Here is a 22,593-nt window from a genome sequence, read left to right on the forward strand (position 1 = left end):
TCACAGAACTACTGTTAAAAATATGTTAATGCTGAAACTTGAATATGGCCTTTTTCTTGTCATGCATTCAACCCACAATATTTACAGAACAGACTGCTGAAAATAAAATCTTCAGATTCATTCTATTAGCAGACCTCCACATACACCACTAAAATTTGCTAAAAAACTTCAAATGTCTTATAGTGCCTCATAGGGCCACTTTTCTTCAATTGACAAGGTGCTAAAACATGGTCACTGCCCCCTTTAAGAGTGAAACTACCTTTACAAGACAACCCTTCATACCTCACAACCTGGAAAAATCAAAAATCTGGACAAAGGCCCATGAAAAATAGGTACAAATATGTACGCTGATTAACATACAATTTGCATACATAATTATGTAACCCCACCTACTCCAGAATTGTGGGATACCAACTTTCAAAACCAAACTGGAGTACAGACAACCAGAATATGGCCCCAGAGTTCCCATGAAGCCACTCCAATGTCCCATTACTTTGCTAGTTCATCCCATTTTCCATAAACACTGTAATGTGCATATGACTTTACTTCTACAATGATTATTTGGATTTCATTTAAAACTTTTATTTTACATTTTATAGCACAAACACTAATAGACATCTGTTAACCAAAGCAATACAGTCTCACAATGAAAATAGACTTGGCATTAAAACTTCTTTGCCCTTGAAATGCACAGTTATTGAAACAGCATTGAAACCCACATTCAAAGAAAATGCATCTGGCCAGTGGTGGATAAAGACTACCTTAGGGCCGTTTCATTTGCAAATCATAGGCCCCCACCATTACTTTTGGCTATGACCAGATTTATTGCTCTGAGAGATTGAGAGTTATGCTCCCCAGTTCTACTTCCAAAATAAATACATGTTATCACTAAAAATGTCACCCTAATTATTAGACTCAGAATGCCTTGGTAGGGCTGCTTTCAAAATTGTTTCTACAAGTCTATAGTGTGAAGACATGGCAACGAACAACAGAAGTTCTGTCAAACGTAAAATCCAGAATGCATTAAACAACAAACAAATATTGTTGTAAGGCAAATCAATGTATTAGTTATATACATCAGACAGAAAACAGACTACAAATATTACGAGCTTTTGATTTCTGGTACTCTTCAGCGATCATTTAGAAATTTAATTGAAAGTTTACCTCACACATAAGGAAAAAGTAAGCATGGTACTCCTGTGAACGATATCCAGTGCTAAAACGCCCTCAGACCTTTCTGCCCGGCTACCATCCCAAATCGTCAATAAAGAGTTACTTTACTACCTATATAGAAGTTCACACATACAGTCTCTGCCACGGCTACAGTGTTTACAGAATCTATTTCCGGTTTTAATGAGTTATACCAATTCCAGAGAAGGGAAAAGCAAACCGTGATTCCTTCAAACAGCAGCAGTTATGTTCAGGTATATGATTTTTTTTTTTGGTACTTACTAATGCAACCAAGAGCCAATATATAAACACACACACACACACACACACACACACACACACACACACACACACACACACATATCTGTAAATATGTTTTTTTCATTTCTTATGGATACTACTCACATGGGCTGTGCCTGCAAATGGCTCATCGTAATCAGTGCACTACCTCGGCTGACAAAAGTAAATAAATAAACCATCATGTAAATGTTTTACAGAAAATGGTATTCCACATTAAAATAATGCTGTAAGAGCTCGGAGTGACACACTCACCATCATCATGCACCTGTCTGTATTAATATTCTAGCCTAGGTGACCATTACTATTACGTACTCCAGTGATATTCTTATAAAAACAACACAGTGCTCCTCTTAGAAAACTTGTACATCAAAGAACCTGCCAATGGGGGATCACAATTCCAAATAGTTTAAGCCCGTTATTTCCACATGTTCCAAGTCGGCATTTTTGTGGCTGTTGAGACCTTCTTTGCGAAAGGCAATAGGTGCCCTTCATTTTGAACATGTATGTACCCCTCATTTTAATAACAAAAGGATTAAATGGTGTGTTATTTGTGAATTCAAGGTTGAATTCGGAGTGGGTGTGGTGGAGGACCCGGCACTGTCCCAACCAAAAAGCTTTGCTATGTTACCTGTGTGAATTCAGTGTTGACTGTGGCATTGAACACTGCCAAACTCCAATATAAATTTTACTCTGTGTTAATCAAAAGCAGTCCTAGCCGACTGCAAGACCACAAAAATTCCAAGGTATGAAATATTTGGTTCCTGTTCTGCAAGGTTTTTTTAAAGTAGACTGAGATAACACTGACTTCTAACCAGCAAATTAAATGATCCATATTAGTGGTAGCTGGTAGTTCATAAAGTGGCACTACTGTTTATATGAGGTTGTTGTGGGCTTGGGCATGCCTTGTAGATACTGAATTACAAAGTCATTCCAGACTCCGGAGGTGTCATTGTCTATGTACACTCCCTACCAGGCTTAAAAAGGCAGAGAAGTCATGCTTTCATATGCTTACAACTGCTGTTATCTTCCTGGCTCAGGAAGAGTTATGGTTGAGACTGTTGTGGTGGTTATTAAATCTCTGTTGGTAGTAGTCTTACTTAGATGCTCTTCCCTTTTGACCAGCGCTGGGCACATTGTGCAGTTGTTTTTGAGCGCCCACTCCCCCCATGAAGCGTGACATTATTGTTGAATTTATTCTGGTAGTTCAAGACGGGTAGATGTTTATTTCTCATATAAATCCTGCATTAATCTCCGAGATGGGGGGGGCATACGTTTTCGGTTTGAATCCCATGGCTTGAAGGAAAGGCTGTGGTTTCCTAGTTTTTGTCACTCTTGTCACTAGTTATTGTTACACCCCTGGAATAGTCATGATTCAAAGATAAAGGCTTTTCAAAATCAGTTTTCAGGTTCTGGCTGTCTGAGTCCTTATAGTGACTACTACTGTTTTAGTGATCAAGTGACAGCCTGAGAAGAAAGCAGAATTACCAGATAATACAATATAGATTTTTAGCAGAATCTGTACACTTCCGTGTATGTATAAACACAGACTCATTGGGGGGAGCTAAATCATATAATATGAGGAACTGACAAACTTTATCAATTTCCTATTGGCACAGTACTAACAACAAAAAATACTAAGGTGGTACTTGAAGTTAGCAAAATGAGCAAGATTACACGTCACTGTAAGGTGTTCTTCTAAGAAACTATTAACCTAACCTTAACAAGATTACACGTCACTGTAAGGTGTTCTTCTAAGAAACTATTAACCTAACCTTAACTCCTTTAAATAGATTTTGCGATCTGCCTGCAAACACCCCTAATCAGTTGTTGACTTGACAAGAGACACACACAACCTGCAAATTTCCTATATCTATTTCCACTTTCTGTAGCAGTAATGTTAAATGTAATCTAGCTGTAATTAAAATTGGGAATTGAAGGGACCACTCAGAAATTTGTAGCACCCCATTATTCTTCTCTCCAAACCGGTAAATACTGACACATTCAGTATGGTTGAGAAGTATGCAACCATTATGTACTCAGACGTACACAGGACAACAGTTTCTCTCTAGCAGTCTCCACATTTAAACTACTATTGCTTAGACAGCCTTCTTTAGACCACCTGCTACCTGGAACCTAGAAACCACTAAAAGCTTCAATGATGCAATTAAAGAGCAACTCATTGCTGAATCTGCAACTTCTACCACGACAGTGGTTAGGTAACTTACCATCCCAGATCATAAATAATAGAATATTTTTTAATAAATGCTTCTCAGCCTTTTAATATGGCATCATACATGCAACTATTTCACATGTATAAGAGAGTTTATGTATTACATCATGTATGATTGTACTGTATTTTATGCATGACTTAGCCTGCATTTTGTAGATTTTTTTTCTCAATGCATGCCTGACTGGATCTTTTAATGTTGCCATATCTGCTGTTAATCTTACTATGCTCTGAATTTTGCTATGTGCTCATTTTGTATACAATATTGTTGATTGCAAGAAAGACCATGATGTATTTTCTGCTCACTGAGCATGGGTCATGGCTGAAAAAGGTCAACAGACCAGCCAACTTACCCAGTGAACCCCCAGTGTTGCAAACCAGATATCCCTGACATTACTTTATATTCACACTGCAACAGACTAATCAACAAAAAAGGCCTGTTGTCATGGATATGAACTTTCCAACTATCTCTTACCAGCTTGGTGGATATGGGCCTCATGTTTACTAACAACCAGCTAATTCTCAAACAAACTGATAAGTTAAGTAACAGCTGTATTTTCAGAATATCACTGGAGTCAAAGCTCTCACATAAAAGCACTCCTAATATCAATCAGGTTGTCAATAGTACACATGCTGCAACCATCATACCCAGTACAAAGAAGACACATAGCCACACATATGCTGAGCCACTTAAATGTAATATTCCTAAATCCCAAAGACCTCTTTGATAAAGTACATATAACAGATGCCCTTAGCAGACCCAAATGCACTCTTTCAAAATACCCACATCAACACATATAACCACCTCATGGAGCCTCTGCTTCTGAGCCCATAAAGCAAGCCACCACACAATCCAACATTCCGGTCACTAGAGACTCAGTTGTCAGGCACACTGGATGTACCACCCACCAGGATGAGTAATGAAAATGCCACAGTCAGTTGCTTATCAGGGGATATGATGCATCACATTACACACGTCATTGGACCACAAGTACAAGTATGACTCATAGTCCAAATGGGTGTAAATGACCAAAGACATACCTCCCTAGACTACATAAAGACAGACATCATGGATCTCTTGGAATGTGTGTCCTATGCTGGCATGAGCCTAGCGCTGAGCAAGATTTTACCATCTCCAAGGATGATGCCACAACATGAACAGACGATGGCTTGACTTTAAATTGGCTTAGTTTCTGAGGTCATGCTAAGGGGGTGCAATATTTGTTAGTACAGAAGGAGATGGTCAACAGACCACTGTCTTGACAGGAATGGTATGTACCTCTCCCCTCTAGGCTATAGAATATTAGCTAAAGAATTGTCCTTTCCATACTGCTTTTTTTTTTTAGACGATGGCAAACTGAAAGTACTTCAAACATAGCAAATCACATCCAAGGAAATCTAAAGGTGTTACTACTCAATGATAGGAGTCTAAACAAGAAACTCCACTCTTCACCCTAGAGAATGCAGACATATGTGCAGTCACTGAGACATGGTTTAAATCTGTGCACAGCACACAAGCAATGCAAGGCTATAATGCCTTCCCTACATTTACAGCAGCTACTACACATACAGGGACTAAAGGTGGAGCTGTCTCTATTTACATCAAAAATAAATACACCTCAAGGCTTGTCAAACAGGACAATGCACTCAAGCGTCTCCATGCTCAAATCACCCTAGGCAAAATCCCATACCACTTCCTTGCAAGTTCTAAGTTCCCACTCTATGACCCTGGAAACCAATAACCTATATTTAAGCTTACTGGAAACCTGACCCAATACCATACTCATGGGTGACTTTAAATTACCCCACTATTAATTGGGAATCAAACGACATCAAACATGCAGACACAGAGAATCCTGGAATATAAACATAAACGTCCTGGACCAGACTGTCAATACACCAACCAGGGGTGCAAACATACTGGATCAGTTCAGTTAATCTCGCTCTGGTAAAGTGCTGCACACCCCCTAGTGTAATGTACTCACTGGTAAGGTGTTACCACAAAATGGTCTCGTTTGAAGTAAAAATAAAACTCAGAACCTCAGCTAGCCCTGGAATGTTCAGAAACTACTCTTAGGCTAACTTCCTACTATTATGTGATAACCTGGCAACATTTCCAACCTGCATAAACTCTGAGAATACTACTGCCTACATGGAACTATTCACAGAAACCCTATGCAAGCATGTTAATACCTGCATAGAGGCACCTGTACCCATCACGAATAAGTACAGAACTAACTCAAAAAACAAGCCACCCTGGTGGAATCACATTATCAACAGGTTCTATTACACATGGAAGAAAATCATGGCAAAAAGTCTAACACCAAGAATTCTAACAGGTAGGTCCTGAAAGTGTAGAGGAAGCCCAAAGAACCCCGACTACTAGCATTCTTGTAGCCAGATGTCACCTTTTGTTCCTAGCAGAATGCAACTGGCGTTTAAGATTCTTGCACAGGCTCTCCTCACCTCAGAGCATGCAGCATGGCACATTGGTATGGCAGATGCACAAATACCAGGCACATTGGTATGGCAGATGCACAAATACCAAGAGGAGACATTTTTTCTCTGCTTCATTGCTCTAGGAAAATAAAATTGGCAGTGTATACAAAGTTGTTTGCCAACATGGAGTACAGGAGCAGCTTCAGCAATTGTCCATCAATTGAGAAACCATAAGTAATGCCAGTTCAGACATCAACAGCAGATATGTCAAAAGTAGGGCGGGAAAGGCTGTGATGGCACATTATCTTCATCCATGAGTAATTTATGTCACAAGATCATCAATTTCTCTACCTTTCTTATTGGTTGTAATATGAGCCAACACTTCCTTGTTGTAATCTGCCTGTTTCAATTCACAGTTTTAAGAATGGGAAACAAGCAAAACAGAATGCTCTGCTTCGTTAGTGTATACAATTCAGCCATTAATTTAGAACATTTAGGTTTTCAAGAGTCTGCCAGCCAGATATACAACAAGAAACTGGAAATTGGTATGCTGTAGCCTGAACTGAATCAATAAGACAGGAGTAAGGCTTAGCTGAGTCCAGTAATTTTACAGCGCCTGACTTCTGAAGTCTCCCCAAGTAACTCAATAACCACATTCAAACTCATTTTCCCAATTAACTGTTCCACTGCACAATGATACCAGATTTATGTATTTACCCCATCACACAGTAGACGGAATTTCAGCTGGGGGAATTTCCTGGCTCACCACACATACGTAAAGCTCACTCTTTATCTAAGAATGCTACATCATTGTTCTGAGTTTCACAGATTTGTTACTGGGAGTACATACTATTGGGGCAGCGCACATCAAGTTCCGTACAAGTTAATCCTGAATGAAAAAGCTTTTCATCATCAACAGTATATGCAAAGAATAGTAAACAGTTCAAGTCACTCCACCCCATATCTACATTCACAGGATTTTCTTAGGTTTAGCAGAATTATTAGACATGATAACATACTGCTTAATTGTGAAGTTTAACAGACTCTGCATGCAGATAAAAGTGTAACTGAAAATAATGGCAGATATCAGTGTAATTGAAAATAATGGTACAATTGACTTGCATCCACCACTGAACCTAAGGAAGAGTGGGAGGTACTCAGTAGAAGACAGTAGCCACATAGTCTGACGTTTGCTGACGTTTCCTATTTAAAATATTAGTAGGGATGAACTCCTCAAAACAGTAGATAGTCACTTTTATAAATAACTTTGTAATGGACTCTTGATGGCAGTTAAATTTGGTTATAATCTTGAAATTCTGGTACTGCCACTTCTATCAGGACTCTGAAGTTAGGGTGTCAAAAAAAAAAAATGGCAGGTGGTCAGTGTTAAGTGGCTTTGCAATAGCTTTTCTAAGATATTTTGCCTCAGGCAGATTCTGTTTTTATATTTCTCCCATTTAAATCAATTTTACACAGATCTGAGGACTACTCCAGAAAAAACTACCAAATAATTTATATTTTCAAGAACAACATGGACACTTACTATGGGGATAACCGTTTTAGTATATTGGCAGGCTACAGGGACATTACTGTCCATGCTTGAAATATTTGTATGCACATATTGATAGTAAAATAACATTTTGCCAAGTCCTCTTACAGACGTAGCACAAGAAGAAGTGGAGGAGGCAAGTGTGTGTTGTATGTGTGTGCACGCGCCCTGGCAAGATAAAAGAATTGCTTGATCTGTACCACTCTATAAATGGTCATTCGGGTGTTTACTGATCTGACTACTAACACACAGTGACACATGCAGGAACCCGTTGATCTCTTTTCCCTGTAGTTCATATTAGTTTTTCACATATTACAAAAAAATGAGGTCTTTGCATGATTTTTCTATACAAGAAAACAGTTGCTTAATGACAGTGGTGGAGAACATTGCGGGATCATTCTGTTTGCTTTCACCTGAGCCACAACTGCCATAAAAAGACATACCGTGTTCCACCCTAAAGCACCCAAATGTCGTCTCAACATTACCACATATCTGAATGACATGATATACAAATATGAAAAAAAATACAGTTTCTGACTGAACATTTCATGCCCCAAAATCTCACTCCTGCAAAATTCTTTGCCAAGAAGCAAACAACTGAAATGAATTGGAGTCCTGAATCCTACTGAGTGCACATTAATCACAACACAAGGGACTAGGAAAGAAATACGGAAAACTCTGGTTGTGCGTCAGAGGGTTAAGTCTCTGAGCTGTAAAACAGCCACTTCCTGTAGTCAAGGGTCTTGAGTTTGATTCCTTCCATCTCAATTTGCTTACTGAGTGAATCTGGACAAATCATTCAACCAGAAAGTGCTCCTAGGGACACCCCAAAAAGGGACAGCTGAGACCAATGGGCTTACCTGGTTAGCAAATTAATAAAATAAATAAAGGCATCTTTGGGGGGGGGGGGTCTGACATAGTGATGAAGGTCTTTGCCTCACAGACACAAGGTAAAAGGTTTGATTATGATCTTGGGTTACTGGCTAGACTTAAAAAAGGCCCTTCAGGGTAGTTAGCCTAGTATTCAGCTATGAACCTATATCTGGTTTATGACACATAGTCAATGAGGAAGATGGAAGGATTATATATATTTACATTATTAGCTCTCAATGTAAGCCATGCCCTTCTTGATGGCACAGCTTCATGGTACGTAGACCAATTATAGCTCTCAACTATCCAGATTTTTGCCTTGTATTTTTGGTGTCATCCTCATAAAATTTATGTTTTTCTGGCAAATCACCGAGGATTGAAGTAACTAAATAATGACATACATTTGGGTTTCAGACTTCATTTTCTTCAGAAAATTAATGCCAACAGAATTCCTGTTATTTTAGAAACTTTCTATGTTTATAAAAGCAATATTCAAAATCTCTCCCTATTTTTGGCCCTTTGTCCCCATATTATTTTAGGCTTTGTCCAGATTTTTTGCACTGAGAGGTTAAGAGGTACGAGGCCAATACTTAAAGACAGCTGCTTCAAAACGGTAAAATATAGGGTCTTTTCGAAGTCTTACATGGTAAGTCTTTTATATCTCATCTTCTTTGTACACACACACACACACACACACACACACACACACACACACACACACACACACACACACACACACACACACACACACACACACACACACACACACACACACACACACACAGACACACACAGACACACAGACACACACACAGACAGACACACACAGACACACAGACACACAAAGACACACACACACACACACACAGACACACACACCTACACAGACACAGACACACAGACACAAACAGACACAGACAGACACAAACAGACACACAGACACACACAGACACACACACACACACAGACACACACACACACAAACACACACACACACACACACACACACCCACACCAGGTAGAACTCATCCTAAAGCCGAATGGCTCCATTTCAATGTGATGAAAACCACGTCATGAATACTACATACAGTGGGCACTTATGGAAGTTTCATCTACAGGCCCAGGAGCTCTGACAATGTAGTATCTAGCTGGATGTTAAGATGTTTATTAATTTTCAGAACATCCCACCAAAATTAGTGGCAACTATTGCTTTTAAAATCAGTGTTGGAATCGGCAAAAAAATTCTGGGTCATCAAATCACTTTGGTGAACTTCTAAACCCGGGGGGGGGGGGGGGGGTAGTAACCTGACTGAGAAGAAAGCTTTGACAGTAAATGTAATGCCGATCAAGCTGGAATCTTACATGCAGGGGCTGATAGCATATTGTTGAAAAAAGTCAGTAAAGGCAATAATGCTAAGGGTCTTAAAAAATGATACTCAGAAAGCAGATTTCAAAAGCACTACATCTGGAAACACTGCCTCATGGGATAGAATGTTGCTTCCAGTCCTCCTCCTATAGAGGACATGAGTATTTATCACAAGCAATCAGGATGTTTCTTACACTGGATCATCATATGTCATCGTATTTATATAATTAAGATTATAAAATTCATCATTAAATTGTTAAATGAATTATTAATTACAAACAGATGACAAAAAAGAGAAGGACTACAAATCAAATAATTTACAGACAGATAACACAATGCCAAGTCAATGTACTTTCAAGAGTCTTTTTATACAGTCAGACATACGTCGGGCTGAACATTTGAAAAAACTGACAATCTGGAGCACTGTAGTTATGCTCAGAGAAAGCAAGATTTGTACACACCAAACATACACATCTTATAATAGGCATATAATATTTGTTATGCAGTACTCACAAGAGCAAACAGAACTGGAAGGATGAAATCAAAATTTAAAACAAAATTGGTCTATAAAACTTCTTTCTTATGAGGTGGAAAATTATACATTGTGAGCAGTAAGGTAGGAAAACATGGTGACAGTTAAACAGAATTTAAGCAAAAAAAAAAAAAAAAAGAGGATTGAGAAAACAGCAATAAAATAATAGGATCAGACCTGCATTTAGACTAAACACAGAGGTAAGTGACTGCAGTAAAACTGCATGTCATTATGAGCTCTGCCAGCAAGTACACCTACAACTCCAGGGTCTACAGGACACCAGTAACTCCAGGTTTTATACTTGTAAGCACATTATGGGAATTACTTATAAGAATTCTGGCCTCAAGCTCTAGAAAACTGTAGCAGCTCAATAAAAATACAGTAAAGAAACAAACTTTATCCCTGAATATGATCTACTTAAAAACATACTAATATTAGATTAAATTCAAAATAACTGTCTCCCTGTGATAAATACTTATCTAAACACCAATGGAATTGTGCAAGTCATATTATTTAAAAATCTTGGATAAAATGGCAAATGCAGACCTAACCCCATAATAAAAGCCATTACAGTTATCCAGTGTAAGACTAGAAAAAATAGACAAATAGTCTTGTAAAACCAAAAAGCACTTGTAAACAGAATAAAACTGAATGCAGTTATGCCTCAGGAGCTTCTAAAATGCTACATACTTATAAGGGATAGTGAAGAATATTCATTACTACAGCCTGCTGTTCTTGTTGTGATTGATATAAAAATAGAAGCCTTCCTAAATAAGACACATTTTCCAGAATAAACACCAACTCTGAAATATTCAAGTTTGTTCCCTTCTGTTGCACACAAGCTACATAATACTGTTCTGAAAATGACACTGCATCTTTCATATGGTATTTTCCCTTTCAAACAACTTAAATAAATTACTAATGATGAGCACATGAGTAGATGCAAGAGCTCCAGCGTTTCATTCTCGGTAGCTGTCTAATAATGTACTACCAGTGAAGTGACGTGTCAACTGCAAGATATCCTAGTCACACATTTCTAGGTGGAAAGTGATGAAATAAAAAAATATATGCTTACGGATGAGCAAATGTATCATATGTGTGAAGACAGAAGAGTTAATAACTTAACAATGAACCAAGGCACAGTGTGGGTAACTCGTATTTTACTCATGCTTTGTCCCACAGTGAGCAAAAAGGTAAAAACATGAACTAACCACAGTTCTGCCATGTTGTATTGGAGGTATTAATGTTATTTAAAAAACAAAAACAATGGTTGTGCCTCATTATTTCAGTGCATAATACCCCCATCACCATCTCTCAGCACAGCAATGCAATTAAGCAGCTGGTACCTAGTTACTTACTGCATCAATATTCAGATTCCTATGATGTTTTATAACCTGCATCTTTCAAAGTGTGGCTTTTATGTATTTCCACCATTTTCTCCAACAAAAAATTACCTGCTAAAACTGCCTTTCAATTGCTTATCCTATACTCTCAAAACATAACCACCAGTTAATGTCTCATCTCTTCTTATACCTTTAAGATTTTTTAAAGCACCTTCATTAGCCTCTCAGTGCTCAACATGCTTCAGTGTACTTCTTTCAGTCTTTCTTCATAGAACTTTGTAGGTTCCTTAAATTACCACAGCAGCCATATATGCCTGGCATGTCAATTATATGCCTCCTTCCTGGGGCACAGACTAAAGTAAGGAACATGGTAGAGCAGGTATAGTCTTACCCAGAATCTGCACATAGGTACTACCATTTCAGCTATTAGCATTATCCCTGCCTCCCCACCTGTGGCCCACAATATATCCATCAACCCTTCCTCATCAGCACCTAATGCCTACTAAATCTGCTGTTTGGAGCACGCCAAGGTATCTCTTCTAAGGCAGTTTGTTTCCTTCTTGGAGTGCTTTTCATTATGAACATGAACTTTTGAGGTTTTCTTCTAAACATAATATTAAATACAGAAAGTCCAAGCAGAAGTATTATGTTTCAGAAGTGAAATATTAAGCGAATGTTATATGATTAAGAAAAAAAACATGTCTCAGCATCTATCAATAGCTTAAACTGCAAAAATAAGAAGGCTGTATCACCAAACACCAAAGGCAGACAATAACATTGAAGGAGTAAAGAACAGGTGAAATACCACAAAAACGAATCAAAGGAGAAGAAATGGATACTGACAGACATAAGAATGATCAGATTAATCAGACTGATGGAAGAGAGAACAATTATGGACAGTAGCATTTTGGATATGAGATACAGCAATCTGTGTTCCTTTGTAAGGTTAGAATATATAAAGGAGATACAGCAGTGTAGCTGAAAGTCCAGGTCACAGGACAGTGGTATAGTATGCAAGGAGGCTGCTTCTAATACTGGATCATTTTTCCCAATGCCTGGAAGTCTAACAGGTAGTATCAGAAAGTTTACAGGAAGTCCAAAAGGCCCATTCTTCCAAGAAGGCTTTAACTGCAAGCATTCTTGCAGCTAGATGTCACCTTTTACTCCTAGCAGAATGCAACTGCTGCTTAAAATTCTTCCTCGGACTCTCTGCGCCTTTTTACAGTGCATGCAGCATGACCCACTGGTATGGCAGATACACAGATACCAGCAGGAGACACTTTCTGGTTCACTGCTCTATGGCAATAAAGATGGATGTTAGATGTGTGTGTTTGTGTGTGTGTGTGGGGGGGCTCCAAATGAAAACTACAAAATAAAGAAATTAAACTATTAAAAAAAAAACAAAAAAACAGGGCAGTCTTACTGTAAGAACTGTTGGATCCTGAATGGTAGTACTGGCAAGTGGCTTGTGTTTTTTTTTTTTAATAAGCCTTAGTTTCTCATAGGTGATCCAAATCAGTCCCATGCTAGGGGACTAGGGAAGCTGGGTAGATGCTGATGCACAGCACAGAGCACAAGCTAGAGATGAATACATGGTATTTCTGAAAATACAAAAGGGGGGGACAGTATATAAGATGTCTTTCTATATTAGTGAAGCCTCCTACACAGAAACTTCTTACTTCAACATTGCATGACATTCTGCCTGTTCCAACAATGATCACTTGAAGGCATATAACCTTGGTCTGGAGAGGGCTACATTGTCTGGCATGGTGACTAAGGGCCACACTGCTGACTCATAGAATGATGAATGGTTGGATCATTCCAAAAAAAGCATACTGGAATAAATACAAAGAGCACTGAAAAGACATTGCGTAAGAGTTGTAGGAAAACTGTCCAGACAAATTGGAAAGCCAAGAATAGAACAGATGAAGACAGGTTTGCAGAGGATACAAGAGGAAGGGGATAGCTGTAAGTGAGACCATATATTTTGATATGGTACTCTAGCTCTGCATGCTGAAGTACATATACAGTCAACAAACTGTGTCCTTACCTTGGAAGACTGAGCAGTTTTAGCTGGTTCTGTCTTTGAAGGTGATGCTGGTGTTGCCTGCAAGTAAATTTGCATTACTGTAGATGGGTATAAATCATATGAAAGCATAGATGACTTAATCAGTACAGGTTTGTACAAGTAACAGTTCATATGCATGACCAGTCCCACTCCAAAATTAACCCCCTTCCAAAATTAACCCCCTTCCACATGCACATATAAACACCTTTGGGACAATACACGAATCGGTAATAATTCTCACATTGCTTTGTGACACATCTCTACCAAGAGGACATGCTATAAGATACTATAGCAACAACTGACGTAAGTGTGGTACACTGAAGATTTACCCACAGTTGGTGTGGTTTAATCATGAGGGTGAAGCCCAAGTGATTAAACAAAGCCAACCATGGGTACATCTTCAATGTACCACACCAAGGAGTCAGTTATTGCTATTATACAATGACATTATTTAAGAAAAAAATGAATTACTTTTCTTAAATAATGTCTTTGTATAATGGCGCCATGGTGTTCGTCTGCATTGTTTCCTGATAATGTACTGCGCGTGTGTATGGGACTTGCATTCCCATGCTTACGCAGTACATCACTGGTTTAGCTAGCAAGCAAGCAATGGAAAAAGGATGATGTCTGCTGCTTTTTTCTTTCAAAAAAAAAAAAAAAAACTAACCTCCTGACAGTTTGAGGTACAAGAGAGTGAGGGAAATACAAGGAAAACCAGGTATGTTTTAGTTTGCAGAACATTGTTGATTTTTCTTGTATTTTCTGTGGTCCCGTACATACCTCGAGCTTTTATTTTAAAAAAGGTGAATAAGTGTTGACTGTCTGAAGGAAAAAGTCTGAAATTGAAATGCTTGCCATTATTTAATGACTTCGGTCCTTAGTGATTTGTCAGAAAAAAAAACAAATATTATGAGGAAAGAAGTCACTAAATAATGACACACATTTCACTTTCAAAGTTTCTTTAATTCAGACAAATGTGCATCTACCACATAATAATAGAAAAAAAAAGTCTGGATGCTCCATGATATTTTAACAGCCAGACATTTATCATTAGCATGTTCACGATTTACAAAGGGCATGCCGGTTGGGCTGACCTATCAGCATTCTCCTTTTGGAATGTTAATTGCCAGTCACTGTATAATTAACAGTATTTCACAGAAAGGAAACTCAATAATTGGAAAGAGCACAGCATTTGGGGAAAATGATTATTCACTCTACCACTCAGAAGAGAAGCAAATGTATTCTAGCAATCAGGGAATGTTGAGAGGCAGGTGTGAGATTCAAGTAGTTTTCGGAGCATTTTTCCTTAAGGATCAAAAACATTTTTTGATTAAGAACAGGCTATGAAGGAAATAAAAGTTTATCCAACAAAAAGTCAGCTAGCTAGCAGAAGGGAACCCAGCTTCTCATTCTTCTGACAATAAAGCTCCTACAGAAACGTCAATGAAACCTTTTCCAATTTTCCAAAGCAAAATGCTTGTGAGACAGAAAAAAAGCACATGAATTGGCTAGAAGAATCAGGAGAACCTTGGACTTGAACCAGAGTCTCATGTTGGCAGACACTGATAAGGAAGACGACCAACAACACTGAAATTAGTGAATAAATGAGAGACTATAAAGCATCAATCACATATGTGAAATATGGCTTTGCAAAAAAAAAAAAAAAAAAAAGTGTCTGAGAAAAGACATAACTTTTGTTGAATTTGTTAAAGTTGTGGATGAGCTATAAAGCACATACCCCACATTACATCACTAATGTTTGCAAGAACACTATAGGGAAAAAAAGAACCAACTAAAACAATGTTTGTTCTTACTAGTTTTGTATAAAACACGTATGATATAAACTACAGGATATACTGATATACTGTAAAGCAGTTTTGTACAGTGTGCAGTCAAGTACACTTTAAACGTTTGGGGTGTCTTTTCAGCAACTGTTGTGCTGTTTTATTTGTTAAAAATATTAAAGCAAATAAGTACCTTTTTAGTTGTAAGAAATGTGGGTTTTACAGTTTAACAAGAAATGAAAAGAAGGGCAGAAACAAGTTTATGCTACAATAATGCTTGTGATTTTGGTCTGCTGGGATGGGGTAGGTTGTAAAAGTATATATTATATATACAGAATTAAAATGATAATGGTCTTATTTTTATAAGGGAAGATTGTCTGTATTAATATCCTTGGCTTAAACTATAAACATGTTTTTGTAAGCAAACAGGCTTGAAAAATAAGATAAAATGATGAAAGCTATGAGAAACACTAAGCTTCTTGCATCTGCAAAGATACAAGCTTCTTGTTTCCATTAGCAAACATTCTCAATGAGAGATGAAGTTTGCAGCTGAAGGCAGTTAGCCAGAGGAATTAGGTACATTCTGTTATATATCCCTATATTTCCACACCCTTATTTTCTTTGCAAGTGGCTCCAAATATAAATCAAATAAAGGGGGTTCCTCTGTTCTAAACAGCTTACCAGAGTGGGTTCCTCTGTTACCAGAGTGGGTTCCTCTGTTCTAAACAGCTTACCAGAGTGGGTTCCTCTGTTCTAAACAGCTTACCAGAGTGGGTTCCTCTGGTACCAGAGTGGGTTCCTCTGTTCTAAACAACTTACCAGAGTGGGTTCCTCTGTTCTAAACAACTTACCAGAGTGGGTTCCTCTGTTCTAAACAACTTACCAGAGAGGAACCCTCCCACTTTAATTTTTATCCCAGATCATTTACAAATCCTCCGGATTAACCATATTACTGTATCAACAAATGCAAATGCTTCCATTATCCTTTTAACAAAATCACAGCTTACTATGTCAAATACTTTCTCTGCATGAAAACCACTCAGCAACAGTGGCATTTTTACATTTTGCATCCCTATTACATTACTGTTCTGTTAATTTTGTCAAATGTTTGCCTCTGCTCCACAAAACCCCATTGATCCTTCTCCATCAGTTTTGGCAATATATTTGCCATTCTTTTAACTAGTTTAGACAAATATTTTAGAATCGTGGTTTAAAATTGAAATGGGTCTATATGAAGCTGGGTCTGATGGGTCTTTACCAACTTTAACATAGCCACCAGAGCTTTCTTCCAAGATGCTGGTGCCTCCCCTCCTTTTAAAATACTGTTGATAAAGATCTGGAAGATTTTATTCACTTTCTTTCCTCCTAACTTCCATGCTTCCACAGGAATACCATCTGTTCCTGGTGCCTTTCCTGAAGCTTGATTATACATCTTCATTTTTATCTCATCCCATTTTCCCCTATCTTAAATGACTAGCTGTTGAGCCTCATCTACCGCTAATGTTAGTATAATTGTGTCTTCCATAAATATTTTCATTGGTGCTCCTTGATTTTCACATGTCTCTGCTTTATAAACCTTATCAAAAAAAATTACAGAGTATCTCTAATATCTCTACAGGATCTCCGATTATTTTTCTTGTTATAGAATCCTGAAGTTTGGCAACAGCCCTTTCTACTTTATGTTGCTTAAGTCATCGTACTAAAAGTTATTGTGCTCTGAGGTTACTCTCCAAAATAGTTTTTTTAACAGCAGTCTTTCTAAACTCGAGCATATTATCCAAATACTCCCTTATTTTCTCTCTGGAATCATGCAATTGCACCTCTTCTTGTTCTGTGAAATTCCCCTTATTCTGGAGTACTTTAACCTTTGTCCTTTAACCTTTGTCAGCCCCTCTAAGCAATTCCTATTACTTATTAACCATATCTCTTTCATTTCTACCCTATTTTAAACTCCATTTTCATTTTATCCCCCTCACTAGGTATAACTTTTTGATATTTCTATCTTCTCTAATACCTCTTGAATAATTTATTATTCATTCCTTAAAGTCCTCTCTTTTCAACAGGCAGGTAAAAAGTACCAGTGTCTCATTTTTACTTCATCCTGAAATGTAAACAGCCTGGTAGGTATAAACAAAAAAGAAAGAGTATTGGATTACCTTAACAAATGCAGAGTGAAAATAGCAATGTTGCAAGATACATATTTGGAAAGAAAAGAGCATGGGAATTTGACAAAACGTTTAAAGGACGGATATTCAGCAGACAATCAGGGACAAAGGAGAAGGGGAGTAATAATAGCATTTGCTAGAGGGGTTACAAAAGTGATACAAAGTAGAAAAATGGACAATAATGGCAGATTTATTGTAGTGGGGCTTTTGGCAAGGGAGGAGGTTTACACTGGCATGTTTTTATACTCTATCAAAGACTGATACTGTTGAGCTTAAGAAAACTTTGGGAGAAATTATTAGTTTTCAGCATATTACTTCTAGGTGGGGAGTGGAACTTGATTTGCAATAGTAATGATTTAACATGGATGCCTAGAAGGAAAAGTATGACAAGAGAGTGGATTTCTGAATAAATTTATGAAAATACTTGGTATGGAAGATGAGCACTCAGTAGTAGGAACTTGGACAGAATTTTTATATTACACCCTAAAGTACAATAACTGAGCCAGACTGGATAGAAATTGCATTTCACAGGAACACTTGTAGTTAACTGAAAGCGTCAACCCATATCCAATAACTATTTCAGATCATGCACTGATAAAATTAAGGTACAAATGCAAGGCAATGAGGTAGATAACAGACACTGGTACTTTCCCACCTATCTGTTAAAAAAGAGGAATTTAAGGAATATGCAGCGGAAATTATTTGAGCGTCATTAAGAAAAACAGAAAACTCTTTAGAAGGAAATGCTAGTTAGCGGGATACAATGAAAAATGCTAAAAATAGTGTAGAAATAAATGAGTTCTGGTTAAGTAATAGGCATTATTTAAGGTAATACAGAATAACAGGAGTCTCAAAGAACAAGAGGAGCAACTGCAGAGTACTAAAGAGAAAATAAGGGAGTATTTGAATAACATGCATGAGTTTGGCAAGATTGCTGTTAAGCAACTATTTTTTTAATAACTCCAAAGCACAAAAAACTTTTAGCACAATGACTTTGGCAATAGAAAGTAGACAGAGTTGTCACCAAACTTAGGGAGTCTTATGACAAGAAAAGTAGCCAGAGATACCACAGTGACATTAAGAGATACTTCAGAAATGTTAAGATTTGTATAAACCAGACGAATCTGGAAGCATTACATCTATACTAAATAAAGGAATGGCAAACGACAAGTGTCAGCCAGCTGACAGGTGTGAATGGTATGGATTTAGTCAGCCTAGATCATAGATACATGTAACAGAAACATATGCATGTGGAATGTCACTTCCCTAGTTGCGAAGTGGCCTCATTTAGTGCAAGATGCAGAAAAGTTCTGGATAGATGTCCTTAAGATTTTATTAGACTGAAAAAAAAAATTTATTAGACTGACTTCTACAGAAAGCATGGGCTCTGAACTGCAATTCTTCTCTGGCTGGCTGGGTTCTTTTACCTTCTTTTGGAGTTGCTCCTTGTTAGATCACTGTCTATCTAGAAGTCCCCCCCGTGGAGGAGAGTTCCCTCAATGCAGATATGACTGACAATGTTATTAAACATGCAGTTCTGGAAACTGCATGACAAGAAAAATTTGAAGTTGGAGTAAACTGACACACGGACATCATTGCGTAATGATGGGAGGGTGTCTGCCATGGCCCTAGAGCTGTAGAAACTGGGCAAGCCAGTTGGACTACCTTCTGGCATGAATCCCAAAACATAACTGTTCAATGGATATCCAAAGAAAGTACACAGCAGTGCTGACTACATATGAGTATCTAGGCATCAGCTAAGTTTTCATCGAATGCTGGGGTGACATCAGCATACGCCTGAGGAAAGAGGGATTGTTGACAAAAACTCTGTCCAAGAACGAACGAACACACACACACACACGGAAAACTTAGATGTTAAGATTTTCTATTACAGTGACCCTCCACAGTAAAGATCTAAAGTAATATTCCTGTGCTGCAGAGTCATTATAAAAGCCTTTCAGCAATAACTGGACTTCCCTGTGTTTGTTAGTGAAATGGCACACATGACACATCATGATACAAGATCAAAATTTCTGCTCTGTCTTCTTGACTACAACCAGTCTAGCTTGTTCTGTTTGGTGCTCTTCAACAGAGCAAAAACTAGTTACAAGTTCAGCAAATGATTGCAGCCTCAGGGTAGGGTGTATAATTTAAAAAGCAGCCCAGCTGGCTTTGTTAATTTTTATATGTTTGATTCTTATGAAGCGTGGGTATGTACAAGACACTAAAAAAATATGACGTAATAACCTTTGTTTTAAAATGCTGCAACTTCTGCCATTACCTTTGTATTTGCTGGCTTCATTGTTGACTCTTGTGACAAAGATGATGCAGAAGAAGGACTTGCTACTGTCTGTAAAAAAAAAATTAAATTAAATAAATAAATGCAACATCAAAATTAGCAAGTACATTATTGGAATATCATTTTATACTGTTGAACAACATGTCTAGTTTAAAATTATTATACAGAATTATAAAACATGCATGTTTTCTTGTAGGTTTTATTTGATAATACTTATGAAAACATCATTAGTTGTGCTGCAAAACTCAAACCTACCCTGCTAATAGCAAATTCTGGTTACCATAAATTTTAATTTGTAGCACTTACATCCAGTTGAACCACTTTTTGTCAAGTCTACTTAACTACAAATTCTGTAATCTTAATGGCTGTAGGAGATAACTGAGGCAAACAATTTAAAACATACATCTCTGAAGAACCTATTCAGACAGTATACTTTCCTTTGCAGCAATGAATCAGGGTGTTGTTGACCCATATTCTGGGCAGACTACAACATGTCATTTGCTAGTTTTGCTTACAGTTGTTTACATGATCCGGGAAGGGGTAAGCAACTAAAAATAATTTAAATTTGCAAACAAAATACAGCAAAGTGTGTTGCGTTAAAAACACCAGTCCACTGCCTTCAAGATTCATGCTGAAGTCTGCATCTAGACAGATGAAACAAAATTATTTTTGCCATTAGCTATAACTTAACATTCTATATTTGCTTTCTCTGGTAAGGTTACACTATGCACATTGCACAATGGTACTTACATCAACTCGAATTGAATGTAAATTAATCTGAGTTTCAAATAAAATCTAATTTATAAAGTAAAAGTAATACAGCTTCCAAACGTAATGTCACCAGGTGACGAGGTCTGTGCATCAAAGCTTGCACTGCAGAATACCGACACTTGAAGTAACTGGTAGGGGTGGGGCAGGGAATGAAGTGCTGTAAAGCCTAAACTCTACAATCATCTATAAATATGTTATGGCAAAAGCCTTACACATGCTTCTGAACATTATTTTTCCTGCTATTTGCTGTTTTGGTAAGTACAAAGTTGAACGTGAATCAGAAAAATCCTAGGCAAAAGAACCATGTACCTACTTCAGACTCGCAACCCTGATCGCAGTTAAGGGAAGAGTAAATTGCCATGGACCACAAGGCAGATTACATAATCATATCTGTGGACTAGTTTAATATGATGACAGTTCATTTCTCGAACAGTGTCACTACAAAATGGTTCCACATAATGGTCAAAGTTACAGTCTTGTAAAACTAAGGATTTAATAGGGACTGTCATGGCAGTCTAGGCCACTTACATTGAAGATTTAAATGCTTCCATCTGATGGGGTTTCAGAGGCTGCTAAGAAAGATAACCCATTCATACTGGGGTTGGGTACACCTGATATTAATATACTACATACCCAGATGGCTTAACTAGCAAATGTAGTGCCCAAGAGATTTTCCTCTGAGACTGGCTAGGGGGAAGAAAGTTTTGGTGCTGGAAAGGCAAACAGCTTAAACATTTTAGAGTGTTATTCTGGCTTCTAGGCAAGTCTCAATATGGTTTCTGCTAAGAACGGTAGAGACTCCATATTACATCCTCTTCACTGCAAATCTCTGTATTCAGTGGAGTCGCACAGTTTCATCTTCCTGCAGGCAAAAACAATAATGCAGCTGACAGAGCACATACATTCCAGAATTCCCAGGAGAAGAACGATTACCCAGCGATGTTCTGCCAAAGATGAATGATGTTAAAGCACTGGTCCCACCCAAAGCCTGCAGAAGCAAAGCAGATTTTTGCTTATGTTACTTCTCGCTGGGCTTTGAGATGTATGATAACAGTCTCAAGCAATGACTATCATCTTAACAGAATATATTTTACTTGATCACAGATGGACTTTGAGAGCTGCTGCCTTTGTGCACCTGGACTTAAGGCACATTTCTCTAAAGTACTATGAAGAATTGTAGCTTTTTCTTAAAGTTTGGTGTCAAAAATACTGTCCATCAAGTAAAAATAGAGCTCTGCGGTTTGCTAAGGATATAGTCTGAAATAACTGACACTGGTCAAAAAGTACTTATCATGTTAGACATTCTAAGGCAATAAAGACACACCCTAAAGGAATTACTTGTGATATCTATGATACTGACAATACGTAACAAGCAGAGAGTCCTCTGAATGCCTCAAAATTAGATACCATTGAGATGAGGGGCAGGAAAAAAATGGGAAATGTTAACAGTAAAAATGTTAAACAATATGCGCTGAATATGCTTAGAACTTACAATCACACACAAGGTTAAATTTAGAAAAAAAAATGACTGCAGCAGAAAAGAAAGTCTGGGATCGAGGTGAACAGCCTAGAATATGTCACTCACAGAAAGGAACGTACTCTGCTCAAAGGCAAACCACCAGTTAAAGCCCACAAGCCAGACTAACAAGCTTCAAATTTTCAATTTATTTATTTATTTTACATTTGCTTACCGGGAAAGTCCGACTGGAC

The 22,593-nt window shown here is 37.8% G+C and overlaps 1 protein-coding gene across 8 annotated transcripts in view; it reads right to left on the bottom strand.

Annotated features, from left to right (window-relative positions):
• CAST (calpastatin) overlaps window positions 1-22,593 on the bottom strand; it is a 1,327,899-nt gene that overhangs the window by 516,181 nt on the left and 789,125 nt on the right. For 6 of the 8 annotated variants that reach the window (XM_044064117.1, XM_044064120.1, XM_044064118.1 and 3 more), the window contains 2 exons: window positions 20,095-20,163; window positions 13,847-13,903 (listed from right to left, as the gene is read on the bottom strand). In XM_044064117.1, coding sequence (XP_043920052.1) covers window positions 13,847-13,903; window positions 20,095-20,163 — 126 coding nt within the window. The remainder of the gene's footprint in view (window positions 1-13,846; window positions 13,904-20,094; window positions 20,164-22,593) is intronic. The other 2 variants (XM_044064116.1, XM_044064123.1) reach the window with 1 other exon arrangement.

The sequence above is a fragment of the Protopterus annectens genome, chromosome 2.part2 (genome assembly GCF_019279795.1).
Source record: "Protopterus annectens isolate FY-2018-M chromosome 2.part2, PAN1.0, whole genome shotgun sequence".
Classification (NCBI taxonomy): Eukaryota; Metazoa; Chordata; order Ceratodontiformes; family Protopteridae; genus Protopterus; species Protopterus annectens.